General features: G+C 40.2%; 2 protein-coding genes and 1 pseudogene across 13 annotated transcripts in view; all 3 read left to right on the top strand.

The window, feature by feature from the left end:
- hoxb3a (homeobox B3a) overlaps positions 1-18,403 on the top strand; it is a 96,364-nt gene that overhangs the window by 14,286 nt on the left and 63,675 nt on the right. For 10 of the 12 annotated variants that reach the window (XM_061846256.1, XM_061846261.1, XM_061846253.1 and 7 more), the window contains 2 exons: positions 9,152-9,228; positions 9,300-9,583. The gene's annotated coding sequence lies outside the window, so the exon portion shown is untranslated. Of the gene's footprint in view, positions 1-7,732; positions 7,785-9,151; positions 9,229-9,299; positions 9,584-18,403 lie in introns of all 12 variants that reach the window. The other 2 variants (XM_061846254.1, XM_061846255.1) reach the window with 2 other exon arrangements.
- Positions 2,254-7,212, top strand: LOC133514511 (homeobox protein Hox-B4a-like). Its single transcript, XM_061846270.1, is given in 3 exon segments — positions 2,254-2,532; positions 2,535-2,894; positions 5,822-7,212. Coding segments are annotated over 3 exon segments (642 nt in total). The 5' UTR covers positions 2,254-2,495; the 3' UTR covers positions 6,067-7,212.
- LOC133515170 (5S ribosomal RNA) lies at positions 8,450-8,568 on the top strand (annotated as a pseudogene).

Raw genomic sequence — 18,403 nt, 5'->3', positions numbered from 1 at the left:
AAAGTCATTGCAAAATCAGAAATTTTCAACTGGTATTGTGCACTATCATTTGACTTTCACAAATCAAGTTTTACATGTTACTGCTTCGTATTTAATTTATTTATTCATTTTTTTCAAAGATAAGTTTGCAGTTTTGTGTTTGTGCTTGTTATTAATTGTTTCCTCAACTATTCCAAATAATGGGAAGGCCTCAGAATTCATTTTTTTCTTATTCATGAGCTGTCGCTCATGCATAACAATAGAACTGGGAATGAGCCTCCGTTTGTTTTTTGGAATGATACACAAAGGCACAGAACTGCGTTTCTCAATTTTCCCATTGCCCCTGCTTTTTCCTTTGAAGTATATTTCACTGCATAGACAAGACCAGTATTTGTCTCAATTCATTGTAATGTATTCATTTATTTTCATTTAATATAATAATAATAGGGCGGCACGGTGACTCAGCTCGGCGCGATGACTCAGCTGGTAAAGCCTTGGCCTCACAGTGCTTAGGTCCCGGTTCAATCCTGGACCCGCCTGTGTGGAGTTTGCATGTTCTCCCCCTTCCTGCTGGGTTTTCTCCGGGCACTCTGCCCCCCCCCCCCCAAAAAAAAATAAATAAATAAAAAAAAAACCCATGCAACATTAATTGGACACTCTAAATTGCCCATATTTGTGATTGTGAGTGCGGCTGTTTGTTTCCATGTGCCCTGCGATTGGCTGGCAAACAGTTTAGGGTGTACCCCGCCTCCTGCCCATTGACAGCTGGATAAGCTCCAGCACTCCCCGCGACCCTCGTGAGGATAAGTGGCAAATAAAATGGATGGTTGGATGATAATAATAATACACAAAAAAGAATCACATCATTCTCAACTGACCTTTCATGTGGCCTCACTAAACGTAATGATATTTGGATGCTGTACACGTTTTTGTACGCCATACACATATTCACACAAAAATAAAATGCTGAGTATCATGCAACTTGTGGTAAAGGTTCAAGTGAATACAAGTACAAAAAGTGTACAATTAAGTGTCTTAAGTTAAGACTGAGCCAATAAGCAATACCCTGCATCAACCTGCATGAGAGACTGTCTTCTATATCTACCCTGTAGATCCGGATTTGTGTCAAAATCTTCAAAATAATCACAAATTCGCTTCTAGGGGGGTATATAGTAGATTTATATGCAACGACACCGATGGGCACAGCACTATGAGAATCGCAAAAGCAATCTTTAGAGTGAGATATATGCCCCTCACAAAAAAAGTTGCCAATTATATTTGCTCATCGTTTTTAAAAAGATCCTGCCACTTGTTGGTCAGTTTTCGTTCTTTTTCGATGACACACTATTTAACCTTTCGAAAGGCCATCCCGTAGTAGAACTGGACTTTCTCTGTTAATGATTTTTCAAGTTGAAAAATAATGCGATTGTCTGTACTGCTCATCTGGAGTGATTGATGTGTGTGTTTGTGTGGCACGCGCATGTTGAGGTGTTGTTCTGAACAGTAAATTCTCTTGAAACCAAGGAGTTGGATGACTCTATCGTGTAAAACGAAATACCATTCGGAGCCACACTAAAACAACGCATTCTGCAATTATTGGTGTTACGACAGTATATGTCGTCTTATTATTAGTATTCTGTAAGGTTATGACATAAAATTGGGATTATTAATATTATTCTATGAAAAAAGTAAATAAATAAATAAATATAGATGCACATAAAATATGGTAAACTGACCTAATGTTCTCCTTTCCATAAAAAAGTTAAGTTAATTTTAATCACGTGCAACAGATGTAGATATTTGATTAAGTAAATTCACGACTTTTTCAGTGTTGGTATCGTATGATTTGATATAGATTTACACAACCACTGCACATTCGGATTCAGGCCATTTATGACGCTCTATTAACTGTCGAAATGTTAATTATCAAAAGGCAAAATCTTCCAAATGGAGGTGTGGGAGGGAAGGCCACTTTTTTTTTTTTTACATTGAACTGAGATGTGGAATAACTATATTAGTGGTAATAAAATGTGTGTGTGTTTGCGCGCGCGTGGACGCTCCAGTGTTTGTGTGTCTGTGTTTTTCTGTTAGGTGTGTGCAAAGTTAAACCATTGCAGTATTTAAGTGCTCCTGTTAAATGCGGAAAGAACGCCCGATCAGTTATTTTTCTGGCTTTTGATGCATGTCATGTTGTCGCTGAAGCAGATCGTAGAACCCAGCGTCAGGTGGAGAGCGGAGAGCGAGAGGAGATATGATTGACAAGACCTGCTTGGGACAGCACACAAAAACGAGACCATACATTCGTTGGCGTGCGGGGATCGGATGTACCCATAATCACATTGCATCGGCGCCATCGCGTCCCTGCCATTGGCTCGCTGCAGTCACGTGGCCTCAACTTTGTTCACTTGACAGAAAAGTAGGAGGGTAAATCAGAACAGGAATAACCCACTCGTAAAGGGAAGAGATGTAAATCTGACTTCTTTATTAGGTTCAATTCCTCATAAAGGCTGGCGTTAATGGTCATGAGCTCCTGTTTGACCAACTATGTGGACCCCAATTCCCACCTTGCGAGGAGTACTCACATAGCGACGATTTAGCCAGGAACTCTCCGGACAATTTGGGCTCCCATAGGTATGAGCCCCCCGCCTTTCAAGCTGACGCTTCTCTCAGGAATCCCCAGCATCACCGGGAGCGAGCGGAGTCGCAGTGCGCGCATTGTCAGCCTGCCTCTGTGGTGATGTCGCCTCGCGGCCTCGTCATTCCCCCGATTGGAGTGGATATACACCCTGTTCCCGAGCGTGGCCAGGAATCGGTGACACTCAGCCCGCCTCTGAGTGAGCAGCCTCCGCCCAGTCCAAGCACTCGAAAGGACCCCGTGGTGTATCCGTGGATGACGAAAGTTCATGTCAACATTGGTGAGTATCGCGTCCAAACTTCCTTCTCCCTACAACCACGCCGTCACAATCTAGGGCTTCCTCTCGGTCCGACTTCGACTCTAGTCCTTGGAGATTTACGATCGTCTGTTTGCACGGCCAACATAATTACACCGGCCATAAATTTTTATTACACCTCTACGCCGAGGTGCCTTTTTGAAGTCCGATCGCTGGCTTTATGACAAGCCACACTGAACTCATAAGTTAAGTTTTATGCTGTGGTAATTGGATTTTAAGTGGTAGGTTTGTATAAACGGTGCGCTTCACACTGTCGAGCCTTTCTTCCCCACTCCAAATTTCGGAGAAGAGGAAGTTTTATGACATCTGAAATATTCCTATTTATGGAGCCCGCTGTAAAACACTAATGCAAAGGCAAATACCTAAATCTATTTTTACTTTTCAGTGCTGTTGTTGCCTGGCTGGCTGTACACAGTTCGTCCGTTCGAGAATGTGAAGACACTTTTACCCTGTTTCGGTTCTACTCACGTATTTACCAAAGCGCTTGTATGATGTGATGTGGAACATTTTCTTGTTGCGCTTTATTCAACCACAGCAGCAGCACCCACGTTTATGCCTCCTCTGTTCTACATGGCAGACATTTGAGGTACCTATCGCTTCCTTTGTTAGTCCCAGTTACATCGCAGCCCAGGTGTCAAAGACCAAATGTACCGTTGGGCTTAATTTTCGGACCAAATCACAGCATCTTTCATCACTGTGTCGGGTTAGTGTGGTGGTGTGGGTTCTGCTTGCTTGGGGGCATTAATGAGCAGGTGACCACAAATGACACAAATGTAAAATTTTCTAGACATAACCATTTTGAACATTAATTTAAATAATGTCGTGACAAACAACATCATTTAGAACCCTAAAATTGCATCTGTCACAAAGTCCTACTTTTTTCATAATATGGATCCCCTCCTCTTCATTTAACCCATCACATGCTGCAGCAAGCACACATTTGCATCGTAATTGTCACTTTGCTGTCTTTTTTTTTTTTTTTTTAGTAGAGAATGGTCAAAGTTATTTGTGAATCCGTGTTCAATTATTTCATTTTTTCCCCAGTTAACTCATACATTGTAGTCAGTATAACTCAATTTTTGACAGTAGTTTATTATTTCACCACTTCTAAACTTTAGTCTGTGTTTCATATTCTATGAAAAAACCATAATGTTGGATTATTTTAAATTACCCAATTTGGGTTTCTCATTCAACCCAAGAAATTAGGTCAAAAAGTATGGAAGTAAATATGTGCCACCGGGATTTGAATTAAAAATGCCACTGGAAATTCCATGTTGTAAAATTCACATTGTTATTTCAAAGTGATCACATTTTCAACATACGTATTTCAATTTAACTTTTCAATGTTAACGAATTCGCCATATAAAAAAAATCAAACTTCATAATTCAAACGCAATATTTTCAGTCTCCTGAGGTGTCGCTGTCTGCAATTCACCGTCTATATTCAGTGTGAAGAAGGCAGTGTTAGTTCAGTTCTTCTTAACACTGAACACTGAATTTAGATGGTGAATTTCAAACAGGGCAGCAGGGTGAAGCAGCTGGTAAAGCGTTGGCCCCACAGTTCTGAGGATCCGGGTTTGATCCTGCCCCAGCCTGTGTGGAGTTTGCATGTTCTCCCCATGCTTGCATGGGTTTTCTCCGGGCACTCCGGTTTCCTCCTACATTCAAAAACATGCAACATTATTTGGACATTCTAAATTGCCCCTATAGGTGTGATTGTGAGTGCGGCTGTTTGTCTCTATGGTGCCTGTGATTGGCTGGCAACCAGTTCAGGGTGTACCCCGCCTCCTGTCCGTTGACAGCTGGAATAGGCTCTAGTACTACCCACGACCCTCGTGAAGATAAGTGGCAAAGAAAATGGATGGATGGAAATTTCAGACAGCGAATTGTCACCAGTTGAATTGCAGACAGTGAATTGCAGCCAGTTGAATCTCAGGAGACTGAAAATATTGCGTTTGAATTTGAAATTTTGAACTTTTCATATGGGAAATTTGTTAACATTGAAAAGTTAAATACATAAATACAGCTATTGAAAATGTGATCACTTTGAAATAACAATGTGAATTTTACAACATGAAATTTTCAGTGGCATTTTTAATTCAAATCCTGGTGGTTTATATTTAATCCAATAAAAAAGGGACTGACCATCACTTGAGTCAAATGAAAAATCCAACAAATTGTGTCAAATTCTGGGGTGAAATTAACCCAGTAATTGGGTTCAAATGAACCACACTGTGTTATTTTTATAGCAAGTATGGGGTGACTGTATCAGGGGAGCTCAATTCACCATAACTGTGTGTGCCTGGATACTACTACTACTACTACTACTACTAATAATAATAATAATAATAATAGGCAGCATGGTGGTTCAGATGGAAAGCATTGGAATCATATTTCTGAGGTCCCGGGTTCAATCCCAGACCCGCTTGTGTGGAGTTTGCCTGTTGTCCCCGTGCCTGCGTGGGTTTTCTCTGGGCACTCCGGTTTCCTCCCACATCCCCAAAATATGCATTAATTGGACACTCTAAATTGCCCCTAGGTGTGATTGTGAGTGCGACTGTTGTCTGTCTCCATGTGCCCTGTGATTGGTTGGCAACCAGGTCGATGATACGTGGGATAGGCTCCACCACTCCCCGCGACCTTTGTGAGAATAAGTGACTTAGAAAATAGATGAATCATAATAATGAATACCTGGATTATTATTAAGGCTCCAGCATTCATGCGACCTTTGTGAGGATATGTGTCTTGAAAAATTGATGGAATTATTATGATTATTATTAGTCATAGTGCTAGTAGTATTAGTAATAGTAGTTGTAGTAGTATTTATTGTAGTGGTTGTGGTAGTATTTGTTGCTGTAAATATAGTAACGCATTAATTTGTTCCCTCACAGTGAGTTTGAACTACACAGGAGGAGAGCCAAAGCACTCTCGGACAGCTTACACCCGGCAGCAGGTTCTGGAGCCTGAGAAGGAGTTCTACTACAACCGATACCTAATGCACAAACGCAGGGTGGACATAGCACACACACTCAGTCTGTTAGAGCGCCAGATAAAAAATTGGTTCCAGAACCGACAAATTAAATGGAAGAAAGATCACAAATTGCACAACACCAAAGTCAGATCGGGCAATAACTGAAATGGCCAAGTTTGAACTGATCACCTAGAAAACGATCCCATCTGCTCTTTGTTGCATTTTTGCCATCCAAATCAACAAAGCTGAAGATAAAAAAATGTGGACTGGAATAACCATTACTGACTCAAAGCCATTTACTCTCTTTATCTTCTCGATGAAAAGATTGACTGAATGAAAATATAAAAAGATGTCCCACCTCAAATGTCTATTGGCAAAAGTATCATAATTTTCATATTTTTTACATCATCCACTTTCAACCTTCAATTTAATTAAACAGTAAAACACTCATGTGAGTTTTATTTTCCTGTTCCAAGAGAAAGGTTTGTTTCCCATTTTTCATTTTTAATAACAAACAAATTTGTCATGTTCATTTTTTGGGTACAAACCTGTATACATAGGTGATTGGATTTAATAGGGTTCTGGCATTATGCCTGTGGTTTTGCCACACTAAAAGCACGGACATATCCAGCCATGTAATGTAACTGAACTATCTTTAGATCAAGCTATATCACACTATGTGAATATAAAGGAAAACTTGAAAGATGTGAGCTTTTTTCCCATACAAATGTAACCAGCTCTTCTGTAATGGGGAAAAAATACATTAGAACATTTAAAATGTGTATGGTATTTATTGACCAAATAGAGATTTTTTTAAAAATATTTAATGTACTTAATTCACAGTATTGACAAAATACTTACTCTTTGTTACCAAGACTGACAAGGAGGGCTATTTGTTTGGACTGCTCGGGGCATGGGTAGAAAAAGTGATACAGGTATTAGTTTGAGTGTTCCATACATGCTTATTCACAATATAAACCATGTATGCAATACAAATACAGTGTCATACAATTTTATCCCAGCTGCACTTTTCGTTTAATGAAGTGGCACATTTTATTTTAGGTATAATGTTATTATATAGAATGCGTACACACTTTCTCTGTCCACTCCTCTTACATTATGCCATTTATCCCAAGTGTTATTTTTAATGGATGGTATTTTATTTCTATTCTAAAGATCTGTTTCTAATATTGGTAATAATAATAATAATAATTTTGATCTTATTGCCTCATGGATTTATGTTGTTTGTCTGTGTTTGTATGCTGCTTTTATCTTGAAATAATTTGAAAATAATTAATACATACAGAATAAATTCTTGTCTGAAAATAAACTGCTTCCGAAGATTCTCTATTTTACTCTCAGAGGTAATAAAAAGTCATTCAAATATAATTAATTCAAACATATACATTGGTTGCATATGATTAAAAATGTGTTAAACTAACAATAATTTGATGATGATCAAATTTATGAATTTTTTTGTTTTTTTGCTAATATTGTGTACTGATCATTTTTTCACATTGGTTTTAAAAACTGGGAAATACTCAACTTTCGCCTCCATAGGTTGCAATGCTGAAATACTGTATAGCTTATGTATAATATAGTAATATAAAAATAATGTATAATGTACATACAATGCATTGTTCCATATGATTTTAGTCTTCCTAACATCCCCCCCAAAAAACAAGTTGTCTTGAGTTCGCAGCTGCTCACGTTGATTTACTGTATTTTGCCTTGCCGCTAGTGATCTTGGCACATTACTTCCTGAAATCTCGTTTTGAAAAACAAACTGTCCCTTTGTTTTCCCCCCTTTGTCTCTTTCATTTAACGGCAGTGTGGAGAACACTGACACTGAACGGGACAGAACCCACTCCTTCCATTTCCAGGTGCAGGATCATTAAAAACTTTGGTTGTGGTCTTTGAATATGTTAATGAATGTAATTTTGCTACAATTGCTTGTTCTCATTCCCAGTTTAAGTGTTGTGTGCTCATGTGTGTTTTTCGCCCTCTATAATGTAAAAAGGGAGACGGTCGGCACCATAGCTCAAACCCTGACAAGCAAATAGATAATCAACAAGACGAATGACTTGTTTTGTAGGGCTCGGGTCCTGTATTAATTTTCATTTTCTTTTATAGTAGGTATTGAAAAATAAAGAGCAAGAGAGGATGCAGGGCGAGAAAATAACATTCCTCTTGATGAACTTTAAACTAAAAGTGTGCCCCCCCCCAAAAAAAAAAAATAGGTCCACCCGTATTCCTCAACCTAGAAAAGATTTCCCATTACATGTTGGCTGATCTTTCCAGGCCCCTTGCCAAACAGACTCCCCTTGCCCATTTATCTTTTTTCTTTCATATATGAAAGCCAATTACGCTATAAAAAAGACTCTCTGTATCAAACCACATGTATAAATGTGTTCAAACATAGAGAGAGTGGACAACACAACAAATTAGAATGGGGTTGCATATACAATAAAAAGAATAGTACTTTGAATTTACAGTACTGACTTAGAATGTGGTTGCACATGATTAAAAGTATTAGCTGATTATTTGGGCTTACGGCCATGCTACCATGAGAACACCCAATCTCGTCAGATCTGGGAAGCTAAACGGGTTTGGCCCTGGTTAGTACTTGGATGGAAGACCGCATTGGAATACCAGGTGTTGTAAGCTTCTCTCCCCAGCTAAATTGCAGATGAGTTGGGTCAGGAAGGGCATCCGGCGTAAAACTGTGCCAAACAAATACGCTTTCATCTCAGATGACACGCTGTGGCGACCCCAAACGAGACAAGCCAAAAGGAAAAGAAGAAGATTATTAGTTGATTATTTCTGTGGAAAAGGGTGAAATTACACGAGTTTATGACATTTTAATCATATGCAAGCAAAAATTGAGGATGATCCCCAGTGTTCTTGAGTTTCTGCTTTATGCGCCTCCATCTTTTATGGATGTGTGACGATTGAACATGAATTCAATGTGGTAAATAACAATAGCAATTTACTCAAGATACTTTTCAACTCTACTTGTGATTGTACCTACTTGCACTTCTACGTTTAAAATACACCCTATCATCTTGTCAAAAAATATTCTCACAATCTTGCCCCTCCTTATTTTATTCAGGCCTGAAATAAATTATTATGTTGTATTACGGTTTACTCAAAATGGAATGAGATTCATTGAAGCCTTAGCTTTAGTTTTCAACCTACTATCAGCTGGACCTTCTGTTGCATTCTTTAAATGTGGGACTATTTTTGTCAGGATGCCCTCGGCCTGTGAAAGGTTCACCATCATTAGTGTCGAAAAAGGAGTGAGAAGACAGCTCTGGCATGAAAAATGTGAGAATTATACAAGAAATAATCATTAATCACTTGTTCTTCTTAAATCTTTTTCTATTGTCATCTCGCAGCCTCCTACCATGCAGGCCCCGTCTGTCATGAGGTGCAAGGGGCCAAGGAACAGAGGAGCTGAATAAAATAGAAAGAAAACGTCTTGGAAGATGACCCCCTCCTCCAACACACCCTTAGCACTCAAGAAAGAGCACATTTTTTCTACCCACCCATTCATAGGCTATTTTTTATGCCTTTCGAGAGTATAAGAAAGGAAAACAGTATTCCTTCTCATTGGAAAGAAGACACTGATAGGGAACTCAAGAATATGGCTGCAAGTTTGCAAATCAAAGTGCTTTGTAAGGTAAGGCCTGGAAATCCCATTTTAAGATCTCTTTTCTTGTATTTTGGCTTTCTCAGTTGTTCAGTGACCACTGTGTGGCGTTTTAATGGTTTTATTGCCCTGCGTTCATTTGGTAGGATCAGAAGAATGGCTGTGGGGGATTGGTTCTATTTTTTTTCTAATCTAACTTTTGGAGGGACATATGTGTGTGTCTGTGCGTGTATGGGTGCGTGTGTGTACGTGTTTCCATGTGTGTGTGTTTGTGAGTGTGGCACAGTTGAAGGCCAGTTTTGTTGTTTTTTTCTTTTCAGTGTTTATGTTCACGTGTCCACCCACCTTCGCATCAAAAGCATCACTTATACATTTGTTTTATACTGATTGGGCCTCCAGCTGATTGAACATATGTTTTATTCCATCCAACTTAGTGCCTGTGTTAATTTACATTTGATGTATTTTTTTATACATACACACTGCGAATTTTGATGAATCATGATAAATCTCAGGCAGCAAGTATACCACACGTTATATATAAAATTTTTTGTTCGAGATGGTATTTTAAAATTGTGCTTCAATGAATAGAGAGTCCAGTGCTGCATTATATGCAAATTACTTTTGTTTTATCGAAAGTACATTGGGGTTAATTTTGTAAGCAAAATTTGCCCTAAAGCAAACCTCTCAGAGTCTCTTCACTTATCTTTGCGCTGGCGTAAGCATTGACCTGATCACTGGCCATATAGCAATCTGTGACAACTTTCAAATATCCTTCTGCGGTTAAGGTAAATGAGCGTGTGCGAGTAATCTGAGTTAATACATGATAAACGCATTAATTTTTCTGTGATTAATCATGAGATAATGCTTTCACACACACATCCACACACACGCACACACACAGACATGTATAAAAAATATATAAAATAAATATATATATATATGTACATATACTAGAAAGTTAAGAAAAAAAACAATTCTATTGATATTTTTTTTAAAGGCTGCAAAAGATCAAGGGTCTGCCTTCCTCGGGCCCCTCTAATCTATCGAGCAGAGTTGGTGCTTGACCCTAGAAGAAATTAATCTAACGAAAATTACAAATAAAAGGGTACAAGCTCTGATTGGTCTCAAGGGGGATTAAAGACGCAGCTAGATTCAATACTCAGGGAAGTGAGAGAAATAAATGAAAAAATATGCTGGCAGCACAGTGAGTTGTGGATTGATGATTGTACAGGGGCCGCGGACAAAATGAGTTCAAACAGAGGACACGTTTTTCTGACCTATAAGGTCGAGTGACTCTGAAGCAAGAGGCTGACCTGTGGTTTCACCCCTCCCTATGTTACCCACATTGACCTCACAAGGGTTATGCATCTTCTGTTGATTCGTACATTCCCAGACCTCCCAAGCCCCAGGCCCCTTAGTCATAACATGCTGAGTTTAGGGCACTGTAAACCATGGGTAGTCAGAAACAAACTGCCATCGAAGCCATTCACCTTTGGAGGGGTCAGATTCAGGTCACAGTTAAACAACTCGATTGATGACTACCACTGACACAAATCTACACTTTATTTATAAAAAAAAATGGCAAATGTGGTACAGGGATATAGTATTCAACTCAATTGTATTTATTTAGCACTTAAAAAAAATGTAGGTAAAATAAGTTGTTGCAGATAAATACAAACCAAAATGAAACATACATGTAAAACAATTAAGCATAATGCAGATTATATGCTGTGTTCAAAGACAATGAATGAAAAAATGGCTTTTTCGTCAGGTTAATGAAAAGACAAAAAAAACAAGATCCTGATGTTGAGTATTCAGTCGTGACCATTATGTTTTGCCAATAACTCAAATTTATTTTCACTAACTTTGCTGCATTGAGTATACATTTGTGGATCATTTTCATATGCAGGGAGTCCTCGGTCTTCGAACGAGATTCGTTCCTACGTTGGCGACGGATTTCACTGTTAAAGTCAAAATTTAAGACTACAGCTGGAATTGGCTCCAGCACTCCCGCGACCCTCATGAGGGTAAGCGGCTCATACTTAGTATAAAAAAACAACATTACTTTAAAATACAAAAAACAGAGATGTTGTACGAATACAAATATTGGATCTCAGTTTCCGGGGCCCCCCTCTGGAGCTTGGCCTGGAGGTGGGGCACGAAGGACAGCGCCTTGTGGCCGGGCCTTCACCCATGGGGCTCGGCCGGGCACAGCCCGAAAGAGTAACATGGGTCCCCGTTCCCATGGGCTCACCATCTGTGACAGGGGCCGTAGGGGTCAGGTGCGATGTGAGCTGGGTTGTAGCCGAAGGTGGGGACCTTGGCGAGGCGATCTCTGGCTCTAGAAACGAGCTCTAGGGACATGGAATGTCATCTCTCTGGCAGGGAAGGGCTGGTGCATGAGGTCGAGAAGTTCCAACGAGATATGGTCGGACTTGCCTCTATGCACCACTTGGGCTCTGGTAAAAGTCCTCTTGAGAGGAGTTGGACTCTGTTCCTATCTGGAGTTGCCCTCGGTGAGAGGTGTGCAAGCAGGAGGTGTGGGTATACTCATTACCCCCCAGCTCGGCCCCTGTACGTTGGGGTTCACCACGGTGGATGAGAAGGTAACCTCCTTCTGCCTTCGGGTGGAGGGACTCGTCCTGACGTCCCGAACATGTTGCTGGACACCAACAGTGATGGATACCTTCAAGCTGAAGTCCTCTCAAGCATTTCTAGTCTCCCCAGGCAGCTGATAGATACCGCCTGAATGCAGCTTCGGTGGTCACTGAGGCAAAAACCTGGCCGTGGGAAGAGTTTGGTGAAACCACAGAGAACGACTCCAAGATGGCTTAGAGGAAATTCTGGTTCACCATCCGGCACCTCAGGAGGGGGATCAAGTGCACCGTTAACATAGTGCATAGTGTGGATAGGCTACTGCTGACCTCAACTCAACATGTTGTGAGTCACCAGGTAAAATACTTCGAAGATTTCCTCAAATCCACCAACATGCATTCCCATGAGGAAGCAGAGTTCAGATTCTCTGAGGCGGGTTCTTTGATCTCCGGGGTTGATGTCACCGAGGTGGTTAAAAGCTCCTTGGTCCCAGATCCCTGAGGTTGATGAGATTCACCTGGAGTTCCTAAAGGCTCTGGATGTTTTGGGGGTGTCCTGGTTGACACCCCTCTGCAACTTCACATGGACATCGGGGACAGTCCCTCTGGATTGGCAGACCCGAGTCTGGTGGTCCCCCTTTTTACGAACGGGGACCGGAGGGTGTGTTTCAAATATAGGGGGATCACACTCCTCAGCCTCCCTGGTAAGGTCTGTTCAGGGGTGCTGGAGAGGGAGGTAGAAAAGTCCAGAAAAGCGGTAGAAGCGGTAGAAGACGGATCGCTGTACTTACCATTACTGTGAGAGGGGGATGGCGTAGAAGAAAGGGAGGCTGTGCTTACCTATTGCTAAGGAAGCATGTGCGGGTAGCCCTTGCTAGCAGTAAATTCCTTCTCAGCATCCTTGCCTTTCTGCTCTTTCAAAGTTGGGAAAATAAGCCATCCCTTTTCCCTTCATCAACATTTGGCTGATATTACGCCCATGTTGATTCTTTTCCTTGATCTATCATTTAAGTGATCTTTCCATCTCAGCAACAATAGAAGAATGTTGCTTCACTTTTTTTTTTCTTCATGAAAAAAAGTTGCTTTATGGTCACTGTATCCCTCATAGGGGCGAAACCCTTCACGTGGACTAAAATACGGGCTTTGTCCTTAATAATGATCGGCATGGTCAACCAACTGAAGCCCAAGTCTTTACAGATTTCGTCGGTGTTCCTCCTTTCTCCGATCTTTTTACAATGTTCAGCTTTGTTTCCATGGTCATTGGTTTTCTTTTGACTGGACCAACATTGCTAAAAAAAAAATCCAGCTTTCTTCTTTTGGGCCATAATGTGTAAAAAAGTGGGAAAAAAAGGCAAAGATACTCCTGGCGCACAAACACTGATAAGCAATATGCATTAGCTAAGCAGAAACACTATGGTGCTAGAGACAAAATGGCAGAAGAGACACGGGCATCATAAAGTCAAAATGTCGTGGGTCGAGGACATTGTAACCTGAGGCCTCCTTGTAATTTATTTTTATTTTGTCAATCTAGAGAGAAATGATTCTTGCAGGTAGTTTAAATTCAGGCAGAGGTCCTATACGTGTAAGCGTTCCAAAAAGACAGAAGCACAAAAGCACGTGGCAAAAAGGCAAGATCCAAAAAATATGAAATGAAGTAAAAAAACTACAAGGCAAAAACTTGGAACATGAACAAAAGAAGACTTGACTTGACTCTGGTGACACATGAACACTGGGTTGTAGTAACGAGGCAAATAAACTAACAAGAAGCTCACATACTCACACAACGAACTGCTACAAAGACACGACACAACATTACAGGATGTAATTACAGCCAAATAAGCACAGGTGAGGAGCTGCTATTGGAAGAAGCTACGCATTGGGCAGTGGCTTGGCAACGCCTCTGACACTTATGGCACACCAACAAACAAAAATGTCACAAAATGTATATACACATGTCAACTTGACATTTTCTGCCATCAAATAGTAGACCACTTAATGCTTCTGTCTGTCTTTATATGCCGCTGCCATAGATACATTATTTGTTGTGCATAAATAATATTTTGACCAATTCAGTGAAATTTTGATAATGTACTGTGGCACACCAGAAATCCTCTCATGGCACATTAATGTGCCACAGCACACTAGGTTGGGGATCACTGATCTAGAGTGAAGTTTTCATTAAAAACACAATTGCTATAAAGATAGAGAAATTGCATTATAATGAGGTCTTTTGTCTTCATTTGGACTACAGTATAGGTCGAAGTTACTACGCATGATTCATAGTCCTAAGGGATACTACCAAAGCTTTTATCACCTGGAACATTTTTCTTGTAAATTGTTGTCTATTATCCTTCCACAGTGTTGGCTGAGCACTTTTTAAATGGATCTCTTGAAAGCATTAAATCACAAGGCTGAGAAGTGCAGACGTGCTCCCACTGACCTGCGGTTTGCTCAAAAGCTTCTGTCCTCTTTACATTTTTGCTGCTGTCATTGAAGGGTTCAGAAGGCTGATGGAGAGATGCTTCAATAAGATCTTAACACAGAAGCTGCTAGCTTTGTGGGTTCACCAGATATCTATTGCACCGCTTGTATTTAAAAAAAAATACAACCGTACAAACATACTGTATTCTTTAATAAATACCTTGATGGTATATGTTTCTACTTCTCTCTTGCTTCTCATACAGTGCAGACACTTTTTCTTTGCTCTTGCTGTGCTTGCTTTGCCTCTGTTGACACTTTTTTCTTGCATTTGAGCTTGTTTTCCTTCTAAAATATTTTGTTTTTAGAAACATCGACTGCTGAATACTTTCAAATCTGTGGGACTGTACTTTTCTTTCTGTTGGCTAATCAGTTGTTTCATCCTTATGTGAACGTGGCCTGCCAATTAGCACAAACCTGGTGTTAGCAACAAGTCCAGCCGTCAAGATGCCTCCCTTTTCTACTGAGGACTATCATGGAATGTTGCAGAGGGTGTCAATTCTGGAATTGAAAATCTGCCGTCTTGAAGTTTATGTGGATGTAAATGTACAGTTGGGGAATGAAACCACTCTTCAGATGTCTCAAAATGGTGAGCAAAGCTGTGCTAACAGACAGCCACCTACCTCAACAACGTGGACTGACGTGAACTATGGAAAGGATTACGGAAACCCCAGCAGTTCTCCCTGGAATTTACTGGGAGTAAAGCCTAAACATATGGGACATTTAAAAAGGAAGACACAACAGCACCTGGAGATTACCAAAGAATCTGTCTGGTCTTCGTTGCGGGCCGCCTCAATACCAAGTGAGCGGCCATGGATGGTCGTTACAGCGTTGAGCAAGAAAAAAAAATGTGATTCAGTGCAAAACATGGAGGTCAGACTAACAAATACTTTTGAGGCACTCTTACAAGACCCAGGCCAAGAATGCTCATCCCCCACCACCACTGAAAGGTCAGAAAAAAGAAAAAATTGGGACCCCAAACATTAATAGTTGGTGATGGAGCCATCAAGGATGTGAAACACTTTTGCAGTGAGAAGAACACCAAAGTACTGTGTTTTACTGATGCCACGATGTCTGATATCGCTCAAAGTCTCTCTCTTAAAGTAGCTGTTGTTAAGCTTCTTCTAAAAAACAGAGCACTGGACAATTCCATGTTAGCAAGCTATAGACCCATCTCAAATCTCCCGTTCATTGCCAAGATTCTTGAAAAAGTTATTTTTCATCAACTCAGATATTCCGTGATTTTAAATTGACTTTTTGACAAATTTCAATTTGGCTTCCAAACTCATCACAGAACAGAATATGCTCTTATCAAAGTGGTAAATGATATAAGGTTGAATACTGACTCAGGAAAGGTGTCAATTTTGGTCTTGTTGGATTTTAGCACGGCTTTTGATACAGTAGATCACAATATACTGCTAAACAGGTTGGAAACGTGGGTATGACTAAATGGAACGGTCCTCAAATGGTTTAGGTCCTACCTGGAGGAAAGGAGCTACTTTGTGACCATTGGAGGTGCTCAGTCTCAGCGAATGGCAATGATCTATGGAGTCCCTGAAGGGTCAGTTCTTGGACCTCTTCTGTTCAGCCTGTATATGCTACCCTTGGGTCAAATTCCTCAAAACCTTAATTTTGAATACCATAGCTATGCAGATGACACACAGTTATATTTTAGAAGTGTCTCCACATGATTACAGTTCAATTGAAGTATTGTGCCACTGTCTAAATCAGATAAATAACCGGATGAGCCAAAATTTTCTTCAACTAAATCACAACAAAACTGAGACAATTGTTTTTGGCAATAAAGAAAAGAGTATTGCTGTTAGTAAACACCTAGACTCTGTATCTTTAAAAACCGAAGACCAAGTCCAAAATCTTGGTGTTCTGATTGATTTCGACCTGACTTTCAACAGTCATATTAAATCAATCACAAACCTGCCTTCTTCCATCTGAAGAACATATCTATAGTGAAGTCTTGTATGTGCAAGTAGACCAGGAAAAGCTCATTCATGCTTTTATCTCAAGTAGACTTGACTACTGTAATGGTCTTCTGACTGGACTCCCTAAAAAAAAAGAGTATTAAAGAGCTGCAGCTCATTCAGAATGCTGCAGCTTGCGTCCCGACCAAAACAAAGCGGTCAGAGCATGTAACTCCAATCCTAAAGTCCTTGCACTGGCTTCCAGTCAGCTTTAGAATAGATTTTAAAGTTCTGCTACTGGTCTATAAATCACTCAATGATTTAGGTCCTGAATACATGAAAGAAATGCTTACGGAATACAAACCCAGAAGACCTCTGAGGTCGACTGACTCAGGTCAAACAGTGGAGCGTAGAGTCCAAAGCAAACATGGTGAAGAAGCATTTAGCTATTACGCTGCACAGAAATGGAATAAGTTGCCGACAGAGGTGAGGTCAGCCCCAAGTGTGAATGTTTTTAAATCCAGGTTGAAAAGTTTTCTTTTTTTCTCATGCTTTTTAGAATACATCTACTTTTTGATCATATTACGTACAGAGTATGTGGTTTTAATTGTCTTTTTTAAAATATTTTATTTGTCATTTTTATTGTTTTTATGCTGTTTTAAATGTTTTGTCTCTTTGTTTTCAACTGCCTTTAATCATATAAAGCATATTGAGTTACCTCATGTATGAAATGCGCTATACAAATAAATTTGCTTTGCTTTACTTTGCTTTTACTGTATCCAAGAGGTTGGATGCAAGGCAAGTAGACATGCAAATGCGTGTGCATATCACAAGTAGGAAATTGGCCTCAACGTGCTTATGACTCGAGTTCATCGCGCACGCAAACTGAGCTCAAACACACTTCATGCCGTGGCAACAGTTGCATACACCCCTAAATGGGCTGGGAAGTCTCACCAGGATATAATTATTGACAAATTGCTGGACAAATGGTAGCTTTGTTGAGGCCCCCCCTGCCCTCATTTACACTCAGTGCAACACGATTGGTCAACAAATTTATTGTTATGAGGAGCACTCAGAACTCATAGGTCCGGTCAAGGAAGTGGCACGCAGGTTGCATGGGGAGGTCGTCATGAGAGATATATACTTGCCAGGTTTTTCTACGAGACATGAAGAGCGAAGCAACCAAACATATGGCAGCTACTGAAATGGAAATTAAAAATGTTATGTTGTAGCCAATCAAACGTCATGTGATGTCTTTACTCTAAGACATATTGTTTGAACAGTACCACCAACAGTGTTGTATCTGAATGAGCTCAATGAATGAAAGTTATGAGCTAGCTCATATTTTGGGCAAATGTGAACTGAACTTAATTCATGTGTTCCTGAATGTTACTGAGAACACGTTCATTCGAGCAAATGTAAATGGTTTTCAAATGTGAGTTCATCTTCATTCAAAGTGTCAGGTTTTATTTGAGATTTACAAGACAACACTGAAAGGAAATCTCTATATTTCGAGTTGAGGGTGTTACGTATAATGTGATTAGCAGCTATGCCCCACAGGTAGGATGTGACCGGGAGTTGGAAGAGAAATTCTGGAAGTAACTAGATAGAGTAGTTTTGAGCATCCCAAACAGAGAGAGAGATGTGATTGGTGCAGATTGTAATGGACATGTTGGTGAAAGAAACAGGGGCGATGAAGAAGTTATGGTTAAGTACGGCACCCATGAAAGGAACATAAAGGGACAGATGGTGGAGGAGTTTACAAAAAGGATGGACATCGCAGAAGTGAACACTTTTTTCCAGAAGAGGCAGGAACATATAGTGACGTACAAGAGTGGAGGTAAAAGCACGCAGATGGA

Source organism: Syngnathoides biaculeatus, chromosome 16 (assembly GCF_019802595.1).
Source record: "Syngnathoides biaculeatus isolate LvHL_M chromosome 16, ASM1980259v1, whole genome shotgun sequence".
In the NCBI taxonomy this organism is placed as follows: domain Eukaryota; kingdom Metazoa; phylum Chordata; class Actinopteri; order Syngnathiformes; family Syngnathidae; genus Syngnathoides; species Syngnathoides biaculeatus.
This window is presented reverse-complemented; position numbering and strand designations above follow the sequence as displayed.